This window comes from Papilio polytes, unplaced genomic scaffold (genome assembly GCF_000836215.1).
Source record: "Papilio polytes unplaced genomic scaffold, Ppol_1.0 DF823621.1, whole genome shotgun sequence".
In the NCBI taxonomy this organism is placed as follows: domain Eukaryota; kingdom Metazoa; phylum Arthropoda; class Insecta; order Lepidoptera; family Papilionidae; genus Papilio; species Papilio polytes.
Window position 1 is genome coordinate 463,894 of NW_013525583.1, and position 19,471 is coordinate 483,364.

Sequence of the window (19,471 nt, forward strand, 5' to 3'; positions counted from 1 at the left end):
TGTAAATATGGTATAAATGGAATATTCAGCAACCCAGCATTAGTTAAATAACTAATACTGGGTTGCTGAATATTCCATTTATTTAATCGTTACCTAGGGACTTATTAGCGTTAGGTTGATCTAAGTTTCAACGGTGTAAAACTTAAGTTAGTTCGGAAACTAATTTTATGAAGTTATCGCAGCAATACATTAACGAATGTAGTAGCTCGGAAACCTGCCATAACTCATGAAAATTGACAGTAAAACCGATTATTATGAATACAGTTTTTGGTAACCCTTTGTGCGTCGAATATTTATTTAGCGGTGAGGACCCGACTCTCGCGAAGGACGTTGGCGTTTTTATTTAGTTATAATAATAAAACAACTCCAATGTACGTAATGAGTACTGCGAACAGTACTTTATTAAAAAACACCAATTTACAAATTAAATTTTGCAAGCTTTGAATTTGATTAAATTTTTATAATTTCAAACTAACTATAAATGACAATACAAAATGTTGAACCATTATCCTTAACGTAAATTGTAACAAAATCCCTAACGAAACCCCTTAATTTTGTCACTATTTCCAAAAAATATATATATCGACATAATTGCCAAAATCTGGTATTCTAAGCACAAGACAGAAACGAAAGGCGGGTACTCTTAAGTATCCACCCCTAAATTCCGGAATTCTGAGTGGGCGTTGTATTCTTTCCGAGTCCTCGCCAACCCCAAAGCTAATAAACTTACGCTTGGCTTAAGTTCAACTAAGTTCATCCAAGTAGGGCAAACTTCCCGCTGCATCTTCTGATACACGTTCTGTTCCGTTTATCTATTCGTATCGAATTTAGTATTTATGTTTTATATTTTTTTTATTAAAAAAATAACTTAATTAAAGTAAATGTAAGTCATCCCTTTGTCGAAATTCTATCATAAGTCATTATCAAAGATTTTTTTTATTTGTGACCGATTTCTTACAATAAATGTACAATTCATTTTTTTTCTGCCGGTGTATCAGTCTATTGGGTAATTCGCATTTGTTTCCATTAATCCCGAAACTGTCGGATCGATCTTGTTAATAGAAAATTAACTTATGTACGCGGGAAAAACGTAGGTTTACCTTTTTTTTACACGATTATAAAATAATACGGTAATAAAACATTGTACAATTTCAATACGAACTTATCAAAGATCGGTGAATGCATCATCAATTTTTCTATGTAATTTGATTGTACAGCGTAGCCGGGACCGTCGCTAAAACTCACCTGCACCGTGAGGTATCCAAACGAGGATGTAAAAAAAGTTAAAAAAGTTTGCTTTTATAAAATTAAGAGATCTATGTAAATAGATGATACACGGTGTTGCACTTTCAGAAATTTTGTGTTGCGTAACTAATTAAAACAATATTTCGCATTCAAGTTACACCACTTAAATTAATAGTTAAGTTAGGTTAGGTTAGAATATTTAAGGTTGCAATGAATATGTACTAAAGTATTCGTTATAGTTAATTAACTAACTTAGAACTTGTAAACTTAAGCTGAACAATTTCTAATACACATTTCATCGATGACGTTAGGAATATTTCCTCGCAAAATTCATCCACCTGTAGACATATTTAAAAACTAGTTGTTACCCGCGACTTCATCCACGAAATATTAAAATAAAAAGTAGTCTATAACATGTCTATCTATGTCAGCTACCCTTCAGTGAGAGTCCGGTCGAAATCGGCCCAGCCGTTTCGGAGATTATCCCGAACAAACAGACAGAGACTTAAAGACATCAAGAAAAAAAATGAAAAAAATTTTGATAAGTGTAAATAATATATCATGTGCACGTAATAAAAAGTAGTTATTAAAAAAGAAACTCCAATTTTTTAAACAATATAGAAAAATAGTTCAAATATAATTACTAAGACTTACCTGTGTGAAGTTTCACTCATTTCAGACGCACACAACTTGAATAAGCGTTGACGTCAAACACGATACAATGACATAGTAAACACGACCCTAAAAGTATTGTAGAGAAGGTTTAAAATGTTCTAAAGTCTTAAGGGGTTACGTTTTCCCGGAGTGAAATAGGAACAGATGTAATATATGTATCTGCGTAGTTATGAATCTAGTACGAAGCTGTAGAGTAGTCCTGTAACGGTCGTGTTCGGTGCCAGTCTCGCTACAGCGTCCAAGGGAGAAATACGTGCCTTTTGCCGATCGGGAGTTAAAAACTTAGGCAGTTTTTCATAAGTGCATAAGCTTACATTAGGTGTGGTATATTTTCCATTAATTATTTTATTCAAGTTAATTAAATTAAAATGTGTTTTCATATTTTGTCTTTCCTTTGCTTTAAGAAGAAAATTTGTATGTTTATTGAATTACATAAACTTATACAAATTAAGTAAAAGGGGGTGTAAATTTGTACTGTTTAATTTTTATCTTTGTACTTAAATATTTACTGTTATTATTTAATTGCGGTCTATTTTTAATTAAATTTTTAAGAGGTGTTGAAATATTTATTAAAAGCGATGTATAGACTCTAAAAATGTGAAAATAATGGTGTTGGTGGTCTTCAACAGGTTTGTTATTACTTTTTAATCATCTTAATAAATAATTATAAAAAATGCTTATAGTTAAATATTTTAAAGTGTCAAATCTTAAGCCATAGTTTATTAGTCTTGCTTCTTTGTACTATCGTTATTTTTTTGTTTTTTTTTTAGAAGTCTTATTCAAACGTGTAAATATGTGTTAAACATCGTACTTTTTTTTTTAATTTCATTAAAATATTGAAATATATTAAAGTATCATTTTTTTACTACTTCTAATTTTGAGTATAGCTTTATCAAATTAAATTAAAAAAAAACGATCGCAGCGCCACCTACCGAGTGCAATCGTAAATTACGCTTCTCGCTACAAACATTGCTTCATACTCGTACGTACGTGTACATATCATAGCTAAAATAAAAAATAATGATTTTAAATAAATTAAATGGTTTCTGGTAGAAATTATGACTATTCGAGAGTTATGTACAATTTTTTTTTTTGTTGCAGGTTTACGGCTCCCAAGGCCTACCTGTTGAAGATCCTCGACAATTGCAGAAAGTTATCCTACATTTAGTAACCAACTTACCGTCTCCCAGTCCTGATACAACTCAATCAAACTCTCCATTCCAAGAAGAGCGATCACCGTATCGACTTTCTATAATACCTCCTAAAAAAGAGAGAATTTTTCATGCTATTGATAAAATATATAATGTTATTGAATGTTTTAAGTATAGTTCTGAGTATTTAAGATATAAAAAACTAAAAATGTCTAAACGTCCACCAAAAAAAGAAAAATCCGGTCCTGATAAACCTAAAAAACCTAAAAAATCACATTCAGATTCCACATCCCGAACATCAAATAATGAACAACCTAAACCAGATACCTCCACTTCTCAAAATATAGAACCACTTATACCGGATACTCCCACTTCCCATAACATAGAACCATTCGGCTTTTATCCTGACCTAATTCCTGGGACGACAACTGAAATATCGCCTCAAGCTGGACCATCAAGCTTACAGAGGCCTATCGATCCTCTTCTACTACGACGACTTTATGATAACGAATCGGATTACAAAACTGAGAATCATGCGCAAGTTTCGAATACTATGAAAGATAGTATCAAAACTTACGCGCTTATGATTCCAGCAATTGTAAGCCGTAAGTTTTGTAACAGTCCTAGTGAATTTTTAGAAGAGCATCGTTACATCCAACCATTGAGTCCGACGCCAAACGTTGATACAAATAGACAGTCTACAGATACCAGCACTCTTCTGCAATCACACGAAGCGCCATCAGCGAGAAATATGGAGGAGTCAAATAGTTCGGCTCCTAGAGATCCGGGCAGTGGTAGCACATCAGATACATCGGCGCTTCCTAGCAGTAATAGAGATAATGACTATCGTACAACGAGTGATGTTCGTCCAAACATTCCACCTACGTATTATCCAGATTATGGGTACCCACAAAATTGTCCAGAAGAAATTCAGCCGCCTCCTTCGAGAACACCTGTATTACCTTCACCTATACAACCTCCACCTATGCAACCTCCACCTATGCAACCTCCACCTATGCAACCTCCACCTATGCAACCTCCACCTATGCAACCTCCACCTATGCAACCTCAACCTCTACAACCTCTATCTATGCAACCTACACCTGTACAAAATTATTACATACCTTCAGATGTACCATATTTACGTATACCTGCCTCACATGTCCAAAATTATTCTACCTCCCCTTTCCCTGTGCCGAATTATCCTATACCACCATCACCTTATCCGAATTATGGTGTACCTTCATTTACACCGAATTATCCTATACCACATTCACATATACCACATATCCAATATCCAGTCGATCCCTTTTGGCAACAGGCTTTCCCAACTTATATGGGACGCTTTTATCAAACAGAACCCTGTACTGAAGAACCCGTTGGAAGTTCGTGTGAACAGAATTATACCACTGAAACCATATCATTTCCGAGTACCAGTCAATACCTTGACAGTATCGATACTTCGAAATACTTTCAAGATATAAATATACCGCAACCCGCGAACACAACGCAAGAAGAATTAATGGAATGCTTAGGAGGTAAATTTACTTTTTTTTTTAAATAGGTAGACTGATGACTTCATGACGAAAGTCGCTTAATGTGGAAAGCTGAGGACCGCATTCTATAGGATTCAGTATCGAAGTCCTACATCCAACAGTAAACCTACGCAAGCTGAGAATAATAATTACATTTTTTTTATTAAATTTTAAAGACACTTTATCACAATACGACTATATAGCACCATATTTTTTATTTGGATAATATGTAGTTTTTAAAGAATTGTTATAACTTTAAATCCAAAATTATTTTGTTTTAGATCTTGATCTAGCTAATGACGAATCACTTGACGATGCCTTCTTAGATGACTTGATTCGAAATCACATATCTCAACATGTAAGTACGTATAATATATTTTTCGTATTTATAGGTATTCTAAATATTGCCCGCGACTACGTCCGTATAGTGTTTAAAAGTTCAAAACAAATTTTCTCCCCTACCGTCATTAAAATCTTTATTGGAAAAAATTGAAAACAGCTTGACTGAATAAGTTGATTCTTTTTTCTGAAAGCATATAACATTACTAAACATAAATATTAAAGAAATAATAACACTCGAGCAACAAAATTTGGACCCCCTTTTGGAACTTTACGTGACAAATTTCTAAAAATCCTAGTGGACACCTACGTACCAGAAATCTCATGCAAAATTTCAAGTCTCTTGACCCAGTAGTTTTAGCTATGCGTTGATGGTTGAGTCAGTCAGTTTGCTCTTTTATTAATGTAATACATGTAGATGCAGCCAACGTATATACATACATAAAATATGCGAATGATTTAAACAAGGTATTTTATCGAAGCGCTGACATATTCTTTATATTGCGAACTTAAACTTTCGCGATTGTTTTATCTACTCGTAATTATCTGCTGTGCTGACAATCTGCGAAAAAGTAAAGTTATTTACTATAAATTACATATATACATATTGATATACCATTTATATGTCTTTAGTCAAAAGTGAAATTGAACGTTGCGCTTACGCATTTTTTTTCACTTAAATATAAAATTACTTAAAGATATCCCCTGATGACTCTACATTGGAGCAACAAGGTCAACCTTTGTCAGTATCGGAAGATCATTTGATTCTATACATTGGTATGGAATTAGTATTACCAGAAGTACCGGAGAACCCAGGTGATGAATTACCTTCGACTTCGAACCGAAATTTTGGAAATCCACGCGCTAATCCCGGAGTACAACCTAATACCGAAACACCACAAAGAGGTCAAACTAATCCTGACGATCTTGGGTACTTTTTCAAAGTAATAGATCAGATAATATCACAATATAACTCATCAAGTGATAAAGATAAAAAATAATTCTTTTTACGACCACCTCATCATTGAAGATCAAGAGAGATGGTTGTCATCTTGGTTATTAACATGAAAGTCGAATAATTTTCTGATTTGATCTTAGATACTTGATTTTTATATTTTTCATTGATGTCATTATTTCAACTGTTTGTATCCCATAGAACATCATTGTACGTGTACTCAAATGAGACATTTAAATAGACCTAATGAATATTTTAGAAATTAAACGTAAATTTTAAATTGAGCATTACTAGTTCCCTAAATTTATTGTATAATGAAAGCTTGTTTAAAAAAGTACAATGAAATATATTTAAAAGGAGCCCGTACTAGGCCACCCTGTTCTGACATCAATGTTTAAATGTAATTTCAATGATTTCTCAATCACTATTAATGAAATGAAATATTTTGCTCATTCTTAAAGCATTTAGTAACAGTCAATATTTGCGTATTTTGTATCATAGCCATAAACTTAGCCGTTAGCCGTAAGATAAGACTGGTACGATCTTCAATTGTTTTGTAATTTTTTAAGTTAATTTAACCAGAATATTTGTAACTTTTTTTGTTAAGCCAAAGAAAGTCAATATTATTATTTTTTTTCTTTATATATTTGATAATTGTTGTTATAAAATAATAATCCGAATTTTTAAATCTCATTTAATGGTATTAAAAAAATAATTTCTCTCATTATGTTTAGATCATAAATTACATACGTATTTTGAGACTGAAATTTTCTATTATTTTGTTCTAACTAGTAGGAACCATGATGCATTTAAATAAAAAATATGTATAATAATTCAGTGTTCATTATTAAAAAAAATGTGTTTGTTTTTACATTCTTACTAATAAACATGTTCTTTCTTGAAAAAAATATAATCAAGTAGATTTGAACTTTCGATGATTTCTTAGTCTTATAGTAATTTCATTAGCAGGTAACATGATTAAAAAGATGTAATTGATAAATTAAATAATTAATAATGTTACCATGAAAACCGACATAATCTAGGGATAACAGATGGAAAAGTATCAACATAATTAAAAGAATTGTAATAAAGCATAAATTTCGGTATCATTCATCATAACATATTTTACGTGGTTAAATTACGTATGAAAGTTAAAAGCTTTCGCTGTAATTACGTAACTAGTAACAGTAATTGACGTTGATTGAAACTTTTTTATGACAGAAGGGAAAAGTTCTTTGTCCGCAACACGAAATTATTGAGAAATTTTTTCTCAGCGCTCAAACGGTTTCTTAAAGGTACTACATGCTTATTACATTTTGTACAAGAATAAAAGTAATAATTCCGCATTGATCCTAAATGAATAAGGTCCTAATTATATTAAATTTAATTCCTTGGTTTGAATTTAATGTACTTAATGTTTGTACAATCTATTTATTTTAAATAATGGAAAACCTTTAAGATAATAAATTAAATCGTTTTTAATTATTTTTGGATGGATCTCAAATTAACTTATTTTACTAATCTCTTGGTAACTAATTTTCCCGTAAACTGTTATGTATTTAAATATATCTTTGTACATATATATTATAGACATTTTAACATAATTTTCCAGTATGTAAATAATTTAAGTACTATGTATGTATGTATGTATGTAATACATAAATGGGATTCTATCTTAGAATTATCATCCATCTTACTGATATGTAAAATAAATAAAGATAAGAGACATATAGCCAGCACTTTGAAATAGTTTGCGCAGGTTGTTAAGTGCGGATGCGCACACGCATATAAGAGGGCATGTACAGCAAGAAAGAATGGATATGGCGCCATAAAGTTGTCTTCAAATTAGCAATCGAATCATAAAGCGATTATTTATTAAAAATCTATCATTTATCATGTAATGAATAAGATTCGACCTCTTTGCCCATTTTTTTAAGAAAGCTTCGTGCTCATTTTTCTTCAAATAAAAGAAGTTAAATTAAAAGTCAAATGTGAAACAATGTATAAAGTATCATGTTCTTTAGAAAATTTAAATTTTAGGTAGGTTTTCTTAAAGATCTCTTTGATTATGTTTAAGGTTTTAAATTTATAGCACATTGGAAATATACATACATCTTATTCGAAAGAGTTTTATTTAAATTAAATCAAATGTTCTCTCAAAACTGATTATTTTATCTTGTAGTATTGTTTCAGCAAAGTCTGTTTATTAAGTGATGCCATTTATAATTTTATTAATTATTTCTTGTAACTGTTGGAATTGTAACGTACCATATTTGTTAATATTTCAAGCCTACCGATGTTTTTGTAAAAATTAAGATGTAACGTAATAAAAGTTTGATGTTAGATTCTTATAATATATGTATGTGTATGTACGACATACTGTATGTTTGTAAAATATAAGGAAATTATTGTCTGTTTCTCATTAATAAATTTCTCTGAAAAATGTATTTTTTTTATTTCATAGTTATGGACATATTTTCTAGGTAACTTCACTTACAATGGTTGTCACTCACAACTCACAACCTCAAATACCATTAGCAATTTCCGTCCTGCATTTTCTCACTATTATTGTTTTTTTTACGTTTACGAAAGCTGTTTAAATTGTAGACGTAGTATAAGAAAAAAATATTTCATAGAGTACATAATTATTATTTTAGAACATTTTAAGTTTTAAGTTCGTACTCCTAGTCCTGGTTACCCTATGTACAATATCATAATACAGATAATATCAGAACACAACATAACATCATTATGTTGTGTCCTTCTCACTCGATAACAATTGCAAGTTTAGACATTCCCAACCCAGCTTTATCTCTATTCCTGATAATCACTATTCGATAAATTGTTCCGGATGTAGGTATAAACAAATCGTCGACTATGACTATCAGTGGTCTCTACCACGCTTACCCGTTTTAACATCTTCGCACGAGTGGGCCGGCTCGCTCGGTACAGTACCACGACCACACAGAAGACAGGCGTGAAAAGGAAGCAATTCCGCGTTTCGTCTGATGAGTGTGGTGCTGGAGGCCTAATTTTAGTCCCTTTCCCTTTCCACCCTTTTCTTAAGAGGAAAGGATGGGAAGGAAAAGTGTATTTCACGGTGGAGGAGACGCATAGGAAGGGGAAATATCCTCTTTATGTGAGTCTCCTCCTCTGTCAATTTAGGGTAAGTAACGCATCTGCAATTGCGGATGTCTATGAGCAGCGGTTGCTTTCCATTTCGGTGGATTCAGGTGGCCGCTCGCTCGTTTGCCATCTTATATTATAAAATAAAATGTATAGTGGAAACTGACATGTACTCGTTAAACTATCGGAAGAATTGTCAGAACAGAACTGTACACACTTCCCGACTCCGTAAACGTCAGTTTCCACAGTAGATTACAATTTAAACTGAAGGTGTGTGAAACGGGCTTAAGAATAAATTTGGCGATCAACTTTATCTATTGAGATGTAATTCGATGGAATTATGTTGAAATTAGAATATACTTTAATAATTCATATATAGCTGTACTCTCGTGACATGGCGGTCAGTTCCACTTTAAAATAAAGGACGCGAATTTTGATAAGATATCATTCTTATAGAATACATACGCGACCCAATTTCACATAACAGTAGTCGAGAAACTATAAAATGTTACCACGGCAACCAATGCTGTAAATGGAAAATACTATAGACCTACGAGTATAAGGATCATATGGCAGTTGGCAACTTTGTAAATTAACATTGACAATTTGAAAGCATCGTATTTTAACCTACGAGGTAACGGCAACTCCACGGGTAAATGTCAACATTTTTGGAACGTACACACACCTGAAACTAAACTATAGCACAACTGTTCAGTCCCGCTTTAATTCCTATAAACTTATATGGTGGTGCACACACTAGTAACTTTGTTTTTAGTTATGCAACTAAACAGTTGTATTAGCTGCAAAATAATCGACAATAGCACAAGTTGTGATCAAATTTTGATTTTTTCGATATTACATACAGACACTTCTTATTAACTGGTCAGGCTAAAAAAAAAACATTGAAATGGGCAGTGTTACAATTCTCCTCTTACATAAATTTTGTAAGGTAAATGACCACTAAAGAAACTTAACATATAAAGGCCTCGTCATCATATATTTATAGATTCACAGACGGCGCTCGAAAAGTGGATTCACGAAATGCAATAAGCGACAGATTACCTACTTTTACTGTTTCGCTTATAGACTGTCGGACGTCTCTTATGCATGTCATTGTCACATTTGTTACTCTGTCTATTAGCAAATACGTAACGATAACAACATTAGTAAAATAAGCGTTGCCAGCTAATGTTCTGGGTTTGGTCTAGGGATAGGGAGATACCATAATACTGGTTGGTCAGTGGAAAATACAACCTCTTTGGCTGACAACTGTGAAAAGAGCCAAAGAGGTTGAGTACTGGCTACCGAGATATTGAGTGGCTTATCTATTAAAGAATAGAAGAAAGTGACGCGTACAAGATGTAGTCGCGGGATAGTTTTATAAATTATTTGTAATAGTTTTCATATCTAATTCCCTTTTTGGGAGTCTCTGGGGGTTGCACATGCACCCTTTGCCTACATGTGATCGGTATGTTTCGTTCCGACTTAACGCGCCTTTTGATGTTAATGACAGTTAATCATGTCACTACTTTTAGTTCATAAACTTTACCGCGACCAACCCCAACCATCAGCGCCAAAAAGGTGAAAACCAAATGGACTCAAGAAGCCTACACTGTGCAGAGAAAGCACATACGAGTAAAGCGCCTTCTTACCGATAGATGGCATTTATCACAAATTAATTTTAAGTAAGGCGAAAAGCGACATCTAGATGCCATATAGTGACAACTTTGACTTGCTTCAGCTGGCCACAAGGAGTGATCACTATTAATAAGTTTTTTAATAAGTCGTGTCACAAAGACAAAGCAGGTGAAATGCCTCCTTAATTCTCTATGCCAAGTTTTTTGTTACTATTCTATTAACATTCTTCCTAAAATAAATTTAGGTCTTTTTTTTTTTTTTTTTTTTAAGTGGGGAAATGCGTTACCGCATACCACCGCGCCCTAAGAGGGGAAAGGCGCGGAGGTTATGTTGGGCTCTCTCCCGATAAACGGGAGCCTACCAACTAAAACCCCACTGTCTCCATCGTTTCACCGGGCACCGGGGTTTGGGCACACAAGAAGTATTCATCCACTCCCCGGTGGTGATTGGCGGTTACGCCTCCTCTGATGTTAATCCACTCTTGCGCGGAGAACCACGCGCCCTCTGCTACTCTATCGGAGTGGCGAGCTTCCCCTTATCTCGCCACTCGAGTACGGTCAAGGTGGTAGGGTCCGGGCAAAAGCCCTTCTCCTGCCCCCTCTGCGGCGGCTGCGGTTGGCGTCCCCTCTGGCCACCTCCCTGAGCCTCCCCGCCTCCTCTTTTTGTCTGATGACTATTTCGCAGTACTCCTGGACTGCCCTCCAGACTGCACCCGACTCCGTCATGGCCCTGATCAAGACCGGCAGGGACAGGTCTCCGCCCACTGCGGCCACAAGATCCCGCCTTTGTAGGGTCCACGCCGGACACTCCGCCAGCGTGTGCTGGGCAGTGTCCTCGGGACAACCGTCGCAATGGTGGCACTGCGCGGACGGCTCCCTCCCAATCCGGCGCAGATAACTACCGAAGCAGCCATGCCCCGACAGCACCTGCGCCAGACGGTAGGTTACCGCCCCGTGCGTCCTCTCCATCCAGGCCACCAGCACTGGACAGATCGCCCCGACTGTCCTGGCACCAGCACGCGGCTCGCGGAGGCAGCGCTGCCAGCTGGTCACTGCCGCGTTCCGCCTTTCGGCACGGAAAGACTCTATCTGCGACCTTAGAGGCGGAGATCCGTCGAGTAGAGTTCTGCGTTCACGCCACTCGTGAACAGCCGCCAGCACTTCCGCTTCTAACACCCACGGCAGCGAACCGGCCAGGGTGCATGCCGCCTCATAGGATATGGTGCGGTATCCTCTGATGACCCTAATCGCCAGTGTTCTCTGCGGCCGATGCAGGATGTCCACCGTTCGCCTGTTCAAAGCGTCGCTCCACACTGGCGCGCCATATAGTGCCATAGACTTCACGACGCCCATGAACAGGCGCCGGCATGCCGCCTTCGGGCCACCGATGTTCGGCAGTAATCTGCCTAGAGCCGCAGCCGTACTCAGCAGTTTGGGCCCCAGCTTTCGGAAGTGGCCCTCAAAAGTCCACCGACCGTCCAGCATTAGACCCAGGTACTTCATCTGTGGCTCAATACCGATGGTTACCCCGCCGACCGTTATATGCGATCCTGGAGGAGGCCTTCTCCTAGGACCGTGAAAATACAGGGCCTCGGACTTATGGAGGGCCACCTCCAGGCCCAGTGCACGTATCCTACCCACGACTTGCGCTACTCCCGCAGTGCAGATGATCGCGCACTCCCGGTGTGTGGGACCTCGCGCCGTCACTAGAGTGTCGTCCGCATAGCAAGTGACCTCCACTCCTCGGATGAAAGAGCCCCGCAGGACCCAGTCGTAACCCACGTTCCATAGGAGGGGGCCGAGGACTGAGCCCTGTGGAACCCCACAAGTCACCTCGTGGCGACACCACCCGTTCCGACTACGGAATGAGACCGATCTACCCGACAGGTAGTCAGCCACAATGCGTCTCAGATATTCCGGCACTCGATGAAAACGGAGGGCCTCTGTGATGCAACTCCAGGGTATGGTGTTAAATGCGTTTGCGATGTCCAGGGACACCGCAAGAACGACCTCACCCTGGGCAACTGCTTCCTCCGCTATCCTCTTAACCCTCGTGATCGCATGGACCGTGGACCTGCCAGACCTAAAGCCGAACTGCCTATTGTCCAGGTCCGGGCCGACTGTCCTCATGTGATTAACGAGGCGGTTGGCTATGATCCGCTCGAAAATCTTCGCCAATTCGTCCAGTAAGACTATGGGCCGGTACGCTGCAGGGGAGTCGGCTGGCCGACCCTCTTTTTTAAGGAGCACCAGGGTGCCGTTCTTCCACAGCATCGGGAATCGACCTTGTACGAGGCAATCGCTCAGCAGCTCGACGATTCTCTCCTCGTATTTGTCCGCAGCCATAACCCAGGCACGTCCCGGTATGCCATCAGGCCCCGGGGCCGTCCTTTTGGCGCGTAGCCGGTCAATTGCCGCTCCAAACTCGCTAGAGGAGACTAGTGGTATGTCCTCGTCAGTGTCAGGATTTTCATTCCTGTATGGAATCCTGTACGGCGGCGTTTGTGTCTCTCTGTGGGGAAAGAGGGAGGTCACCACATCCTGCACTAGTTGGGGCGGCAGACTTTGCGTCAGCGGTGATGCCTGCGCCCGAAGTTTCCCTCGCACAAAATAAATTTAGGTCTGCATTATGGTTGACTAACGTTATACAAACTTTATTGAGTCCTGAATTTAGCCACCGGCTATGTTTTATTCACATTTGTGACTCTAAAATTTTCTAGTGCTATAAAGTGCCGCACCAAATTTTCAACACGTTTAGGCTAATATAACTTAATATTAAACTATAGTTTAAAACAAGATCCGTTGCCTTTTTATACGTTACATTTGCTTTACACGAAAAAAAAAAAGACAAATATAAAATAAGGTAGCACGCTCTATCCTTCGGCCGCGTCTTCACTTAGGTTAAGTGGAGTCGTGGTCAAGCGCTGGTTTATTTATGTTAAAAAAAAACTTATTTATACTTAAAGTTTATAGTCATTTCAATGTTTAAATGACTTATTTTTTTTATTGTGTAATTAAATTATTTAAACTTGCGTGAGACACTGGAATGAAAAACTAAAGTAGCCTATGTGTTCATCCAGACTATCCCCATGCCTTTTTTCGAGATCCTTTCAGCTGTTTAGGCTTCAATCTGTAATAAACATCCATCCATCCTTCTAAACTCACGCATTTATAAAATTACAGTCGGCGTACACCTTTGACTAGACAATCGCACGCTGTTGTGCGATTTTCGATTGTTTCGCACCCCAATCAACTGTTTAGTTGCACAACGAATTGCACAATAGATTAGTCTAAGGCATGCGCATGCCCTTTCTTAGATAATAAACCTAAATAGGGTAATTTTTTAGTACTATAAGAAATTATAACATTATTTGTACCCATCATATTTAAAAAAAACATATGAACATCAATATCGAAAAGTTATTCTGAAAAAACTTAAAATTAGGTTGATTTTAAAACATGGTGTATGTGTATACACAGACTAAGATACCGCCTGTAATCATATTTTCCGCCTTATTCTAATTCATAAAAAGCGGCAATGGCATTTGCGTACTCTTACATATCTAAGGATAACGGTGGTCAATTCGTACCTATACATAAACTTTTCAATTTTGTCCAACACAAGAATTGAAAAGTAAAAAAAGTCCGACATTTACTTCACATGTTTTACACATATGATCAGGCAATTAAGAAGTATTTGGTGGGACAGCCCCCATGTATCTTAACGAATAGTTGAAAATTTGTAGAAATACCTATGCAAAATTTCGTGCCTTTACACAACAGTTTATTTTTTTGATGGTTTTACTAAATTAATCCTGTAAAGTTCTAAATATGGTAGTGATTTTTATATGTGTGATGTCATTCCTTTAATAGGAGTATTTGTTAATTGACTCAAACAAAAATTGGTCAAGAATTAGGTGGTTTAGACTTTAAATAAGGGTAGAAACTCCACGACTAAAAGTGACAAAAAAATCTTAAATAACTTAGACAGAAAACGCCCTTCTTGTAACTATTGCTAATAATGTTATAAATGCGAAAGTTTAGATAAATGGATGTATGGAAGGATGGATGTTTGTTAGAGTTTGTAGCCTAAACGGCTGATCGGATTTCGATGAAATTTGGTACAGATGTAGACGACAGCCTGGAGGAGCACATAGGCTACACACTTTTGTTTTTTAATTACACGCGGGCGGAGTCGCGGATGAAAGCTAGTTGTGTCCATATTTCTGAATAATACATTTGCTTGGTAGTTTTTTATCCTCCATGGCGGGCGTGCGTATATCGAAGATAATGAAATAATAATTGCGTAATGTATGAAACACAGTCCTTCAATGTTTAGTGAAAATTGCACAATACTATCTAACCGGATTGCAAAGATTTACAGAGATTAACTTGTAAGCGTCCGGACACCATCTAATGACAACTGCCGGCCATCGTTCGATCGCCGCCATGACATCGACAAACCCATTCAGGGTTGTCAAACAAATTAAATCTTGCCAGTTCGGAGTTATTAATTTTTTTTAAAGTGGTAAGAATATCATCCGTCAAAATTAAGTCTAACGCAAGTTGTGTATGTTTATAATCAAAATTGCAATTTATTGTAAAAATGTAAAGATAAGAATGTCAATTGTTTTATTTATGTAACATGTATTATTTTAAATATTGCTTTTAATACATTTTGTATGAATACTACAAAATATTGTTTTCCACAACTATTTCAATTCGTTTTTTGCATGAAAAACAAACGGAAGGGTAATTACTTTTTTAGGTTTTAAGCTACAGAATTTGCGGATTTTTGAAAAAACTTGTAGAAAAAATAGTTTCTATAGAATTATAATTAAAGCTTGTCAAAATCTAAAAAAAGAAAGTAGAATTATTATTTTCTTCTCATGTGAATTGTTAAAAAAAAATAACCTAACCACCCTGTATAGTAAGAGTGAAATTAAAATTTAAAATCCACTCATTATTTACAAATCATGTATACTAATATTATAAAGAAGATAGATTTGTGTTTTTGTATGTATTGAAATAGCAAAACCTATGGGGCCTACAGAAAAAAAGTTTTTGTTTTCTTACACTGATACAAAAGGGGGAAAGGGAATTTTAAAACAAAAACGTGTGGGATGTTAAGTACATATTTAAATTCTTTCAACCCCCGCTTGTGTTTGTTTTTTTTTTTGCTTAAATCTGTAATCTTGAGCTCCCGCAGACCATAACAGGCTTTCTATCAAGCGATAATTTGATCCGGTCAGGTTGTTAAAGCAAAACAACATTATACTAAATCAATATGATGTGCGCTCATACATGTTCAAAGTGATTCAGCTCCGGGCTAAACTATCAGCCGATAAAAGCCTGTAGTCTGCCAGGGGTCTTTTCGTGACGTAATTATGCTACATGTCTGAAATGCGATGGTTCTATTTATTTCGTTTCAGATCCAAGCTCTATATACAAGTGTGAGCGACATAGCAGATACTGCGTTTTACGGCTCACGGTGCACTACAGTTTACCGGGCGAGAGCTGAATTCAGTCCAATTTGAGCTTTCAGTGGGTAAAGATCGTTACGAGTGCGTACCCGAAATTTCATCCCTGAAAATGTCTACTGGTAAGTATATGATTATTTGTAATATAATTCTTTACATCTTAAATTATTGAATATTATTAAGTTTTCACATTTTTATTTATTAAATATTCTATTAATGCGAATTCATTTATTGAACACTGGCGCGCGCATATGCTTCGCACATATGATAGTTTTATATAGCGATGTTTTGACATATATCTTATTCGTCTCGGCTAAGTGATGTTGATCTTTTGTGTTAAATGATAATTGCAATTTGATTCTTGTTTATATTTAGTGCGAAGTATTGATTTCGTAAATTTTAATTCGTATTAAAAATATGCTAACTGTACCTAAGACTGTTATAATAAAATATCAAAAATTAGCAGACTTTAGTATTAATAAAACAAATAAAATCGTATTAAAATAGAAAATAAAAGTGTGAATGTGACTGATTTTCTCATTATTAAGTACAGTACTTAGATATGTAAATCAATAAAAAAAGGTACATTCTGGGATTAAAAATAATAATTTTAGTATTAAAGGAGAAAGCTAATTAAAAGTTTATTGAGTATTTTATGAGATACAATGTCGTTGTGATTGTTGTAGAAATAAAAAATCTCTGACAAGGCCTATATACAAGTTTGAAGCAACAAGTGAAAGCTCCATGTTTTGCTGATTGCATATTCTGATTTATTAATTCATACTTCTATAGGAAGTGTTAATTGGTTGTATATTTTTTTAGCCAAATATATCTATGTCCTTATCAGTCCTAATGTTTATATAAGTTCATAAATTAGTGGACTTTATGAATTTGATTTTTTATATGTTTATACTAGTAGAACAAATCTTTTCTGGCGACCTAAGAATAACCTACCAAATATTCATCACCATAGACTAACAGTTAGAGAGGGATAGCGTGATAATGTATGTAATTTTAATAATGCCTTAATATTTAATGGAGGAAGGGTTAAAATAATTAATATAACAATTCCTATATGATTGTACACAATGTTTAGGTCTTATTTTTATGCAGTTATCTATACTATTTTTCTAGGCGGAGTATTCAAGCTGTTTCAATTGCCAAAAGACATGTATAATAAACATATTTGTTTTATGTGGCGTTTGTCATATACAGGGTGTTTCTAATGAAACGAATCAAAAGATTTGTGGAGGTTTAGGGCCTCAACATCTACCGTTTAAGACGAATGTAAAGGCGATTTTCAATAGATTAAAAGTTACTTAAATTTTTTTTAAAAAAAATCCATTTTCCAATCTGAATTATAGTTTTATTTAACGTAATATCATATACTAATGTTTTTTTTATAAACCTAAGAGTTGTTTTTATCTTGTTTGTTTTTAATTTAAAAAATAATTAAGATACATTGTTTTGAATCAGAAACAACGCGATACAAACACGATAGCTTTTTTTTATTTTTTTTTTAACAATCAGAAAGAAGTAGAATGAAGTTGGTGTACGAAAATTTTTTGGATCCACTAGTATATTGCATTCGAAAATATGATATTTACGTTTTAAATAACTTAAGATACTCTGTAAAACTTGACACATAAATTGATCTTTAACAATAGACATTCTGGTGCATACTTCCACAAAGTTTTTAATCTGCCGCTTAAAGAAACACCCTATGTACTTGTGTATAAACAGGACTTGTTTCAAGAGGACAAACAATTTAACTAACAAGTAAAGCAGTTGGGAAGTATTACTTACAAATACCTTTTATCTTTTCAGATGTTGAAATGCTGGGTAGCTTTAAAATATTAATATCTCCGGATAATGATGACATTTTTAGGTTTCTGACTTTCAGTTCTCTTACTGTCAAAACACATAGCTCTCATCATGGCAGGGTTATTTGTGTAATAAACCCTCAAATTAATTGTATTTCTTTTACTGCTGTTAAAGATGGGGATACAATTATTTTAAAAGTGATTAAATGTTTTTATGTTCATCTGTGCCCACACACTAATACAAGTGTGCACTACCTTTGTATACCAATACTAAATATTACTTCAGATATCAATAATTTTCAAGTAAATAAAAAGATAAAATTAATACAAAAAGCTGTAAACCCAGCAAATAATACAGATCATTGTTTACTTACCCAGCCATCTACAAGTTACCTTATCCTGAAACCTATGTCTCCTAATTCTAACATGTTAGGTACAATTCTAAAGCTATGCGAGCAAACGTCTCAAAGAAGTACAGTATCAGATAAGCAACTGATGCAAATGGTCACTGCGAAGGCGATGATACCAGGGATGTTTAAAATAGTGGTATTCTTTATAAAGGCCTCTACAATACCTGTCACGACCACAAACGAACCGATTATTCCAAATACAAACGAACCTATAAAAGTATCAGTGGAAATAGCAATTTTTGAGAAGAACACTTTGAATAGTAATGGTTAGTATCGCTTTAAATAGTTAATTTTAATAGAAACACACACACACACACACACACACACACACACACACACACGCGCGCATACTTAGAAATAAACCTGGACAGTGCGTGTAAACAATTTCTTGACAAACACCTACTTTTATACTACTATATAGCTTTTCAAATTTAAAAAAAGCTACCCAGTTAAGCACAACGTTTAGGGTGTATGGGACAATTGCAGTGGACAATCTTGTTTGTACATTTTTACTTCTACTAATACTAGAACATAAATTGAGCCTAAACGATAGATATTGTAGCCCGCTACCTCAACAAAACTTTTGATCTGTCGCTTAACGAAACACTCTACAGAGTGTAATATACATATTAATATAGGTGCTTGGCTGTATCATTCGATCAAATAAACTGATTGCGATGTATTTCATAAAATGTTTTATGTTTTCAGATCCCAACATATCAAGTGGATTCCAAGTAACAATATTTATGGACAACAGTAATTCTTCGGAAGACATACGTATTAATTATGTTACTGTGGAAATACCTGGCACTGATCAAATTAAAACAATACATAACTTCAGTAATCCTGACACAGAAAACATGTCTTTTCTTGTTTTTAGAAACAATGATAATATTAGCCTATGGCCGATAAAATCTCGAAAGGTAATGCAGAACACCGTCTTCACTACAAATCAAACGGACGAGTCGGATCAGTCTGTTCAGCCGGGTACATCGGGTCAGTCTGTTCAGCTGGGTCCGTCGCGTCAGTCTGTTCAGTCGGGTCCGTCGGGTCAGTTTGTTCAGCCGGGTCCGTCGGGTCAGTCTGTTCAGCCGG

General features: G+C 35.8%; 2 protein-coding genes across 3 annotated transcripts in view; both read left to right on the forward strand.

Moving 5' to 3' along the window:
- Positions 1–6,502, forward strand: part of LOC106104497 (hypoxia-inducible factor 1-alpha-like) — a 51,198-nt gene extending 44,696 nt beyond the window's left edge. Inside the window, exons 8-10 of one of the 2 annotated variants that reach the window (XM_013284570.1) lie at positions 3,022–4,609; positions 4,888–4,964; positions 5,644–6,502. In XM_013284570.1, coding sequence (XP_013140024.1) covers positions 3,022–4,609; positions 4,888–4,964; positions 5,644–5,946 — 1,968 coding nt within the window. In that variant the 3' untranslated portion in view covers positions 5,947–6,502. Of the gene's footprint in view, positions 1–3,021; positions 4,610–4,887; positions 4,969–5,643 lie in introns of both variants that reach the window. The other variant, XM_013284571.1, reaches the window with a different exon arrangement.
- Positions 6,503–18,392: 11,890 nt separating this feature from the next.
- Positions 18,393–19,471, forward strand: part of LOC106104447 — a 3,417-nt gene continuing 2,338 nt past the window's right edge. Inside the window, exons 1-2 of the mRNA XM_013284504.1 lie at positions 18,393–18,642; positions 19,085–19,299. Of these exons, the coding sequence (XP_013139958.1) occupies positions 18,393–18,642; positions 19,085–19,299 (465 nt within the window). The remainder of the gene's footprint in view (positions 18,643–19,084; positions 19,300–19,471) is intronic.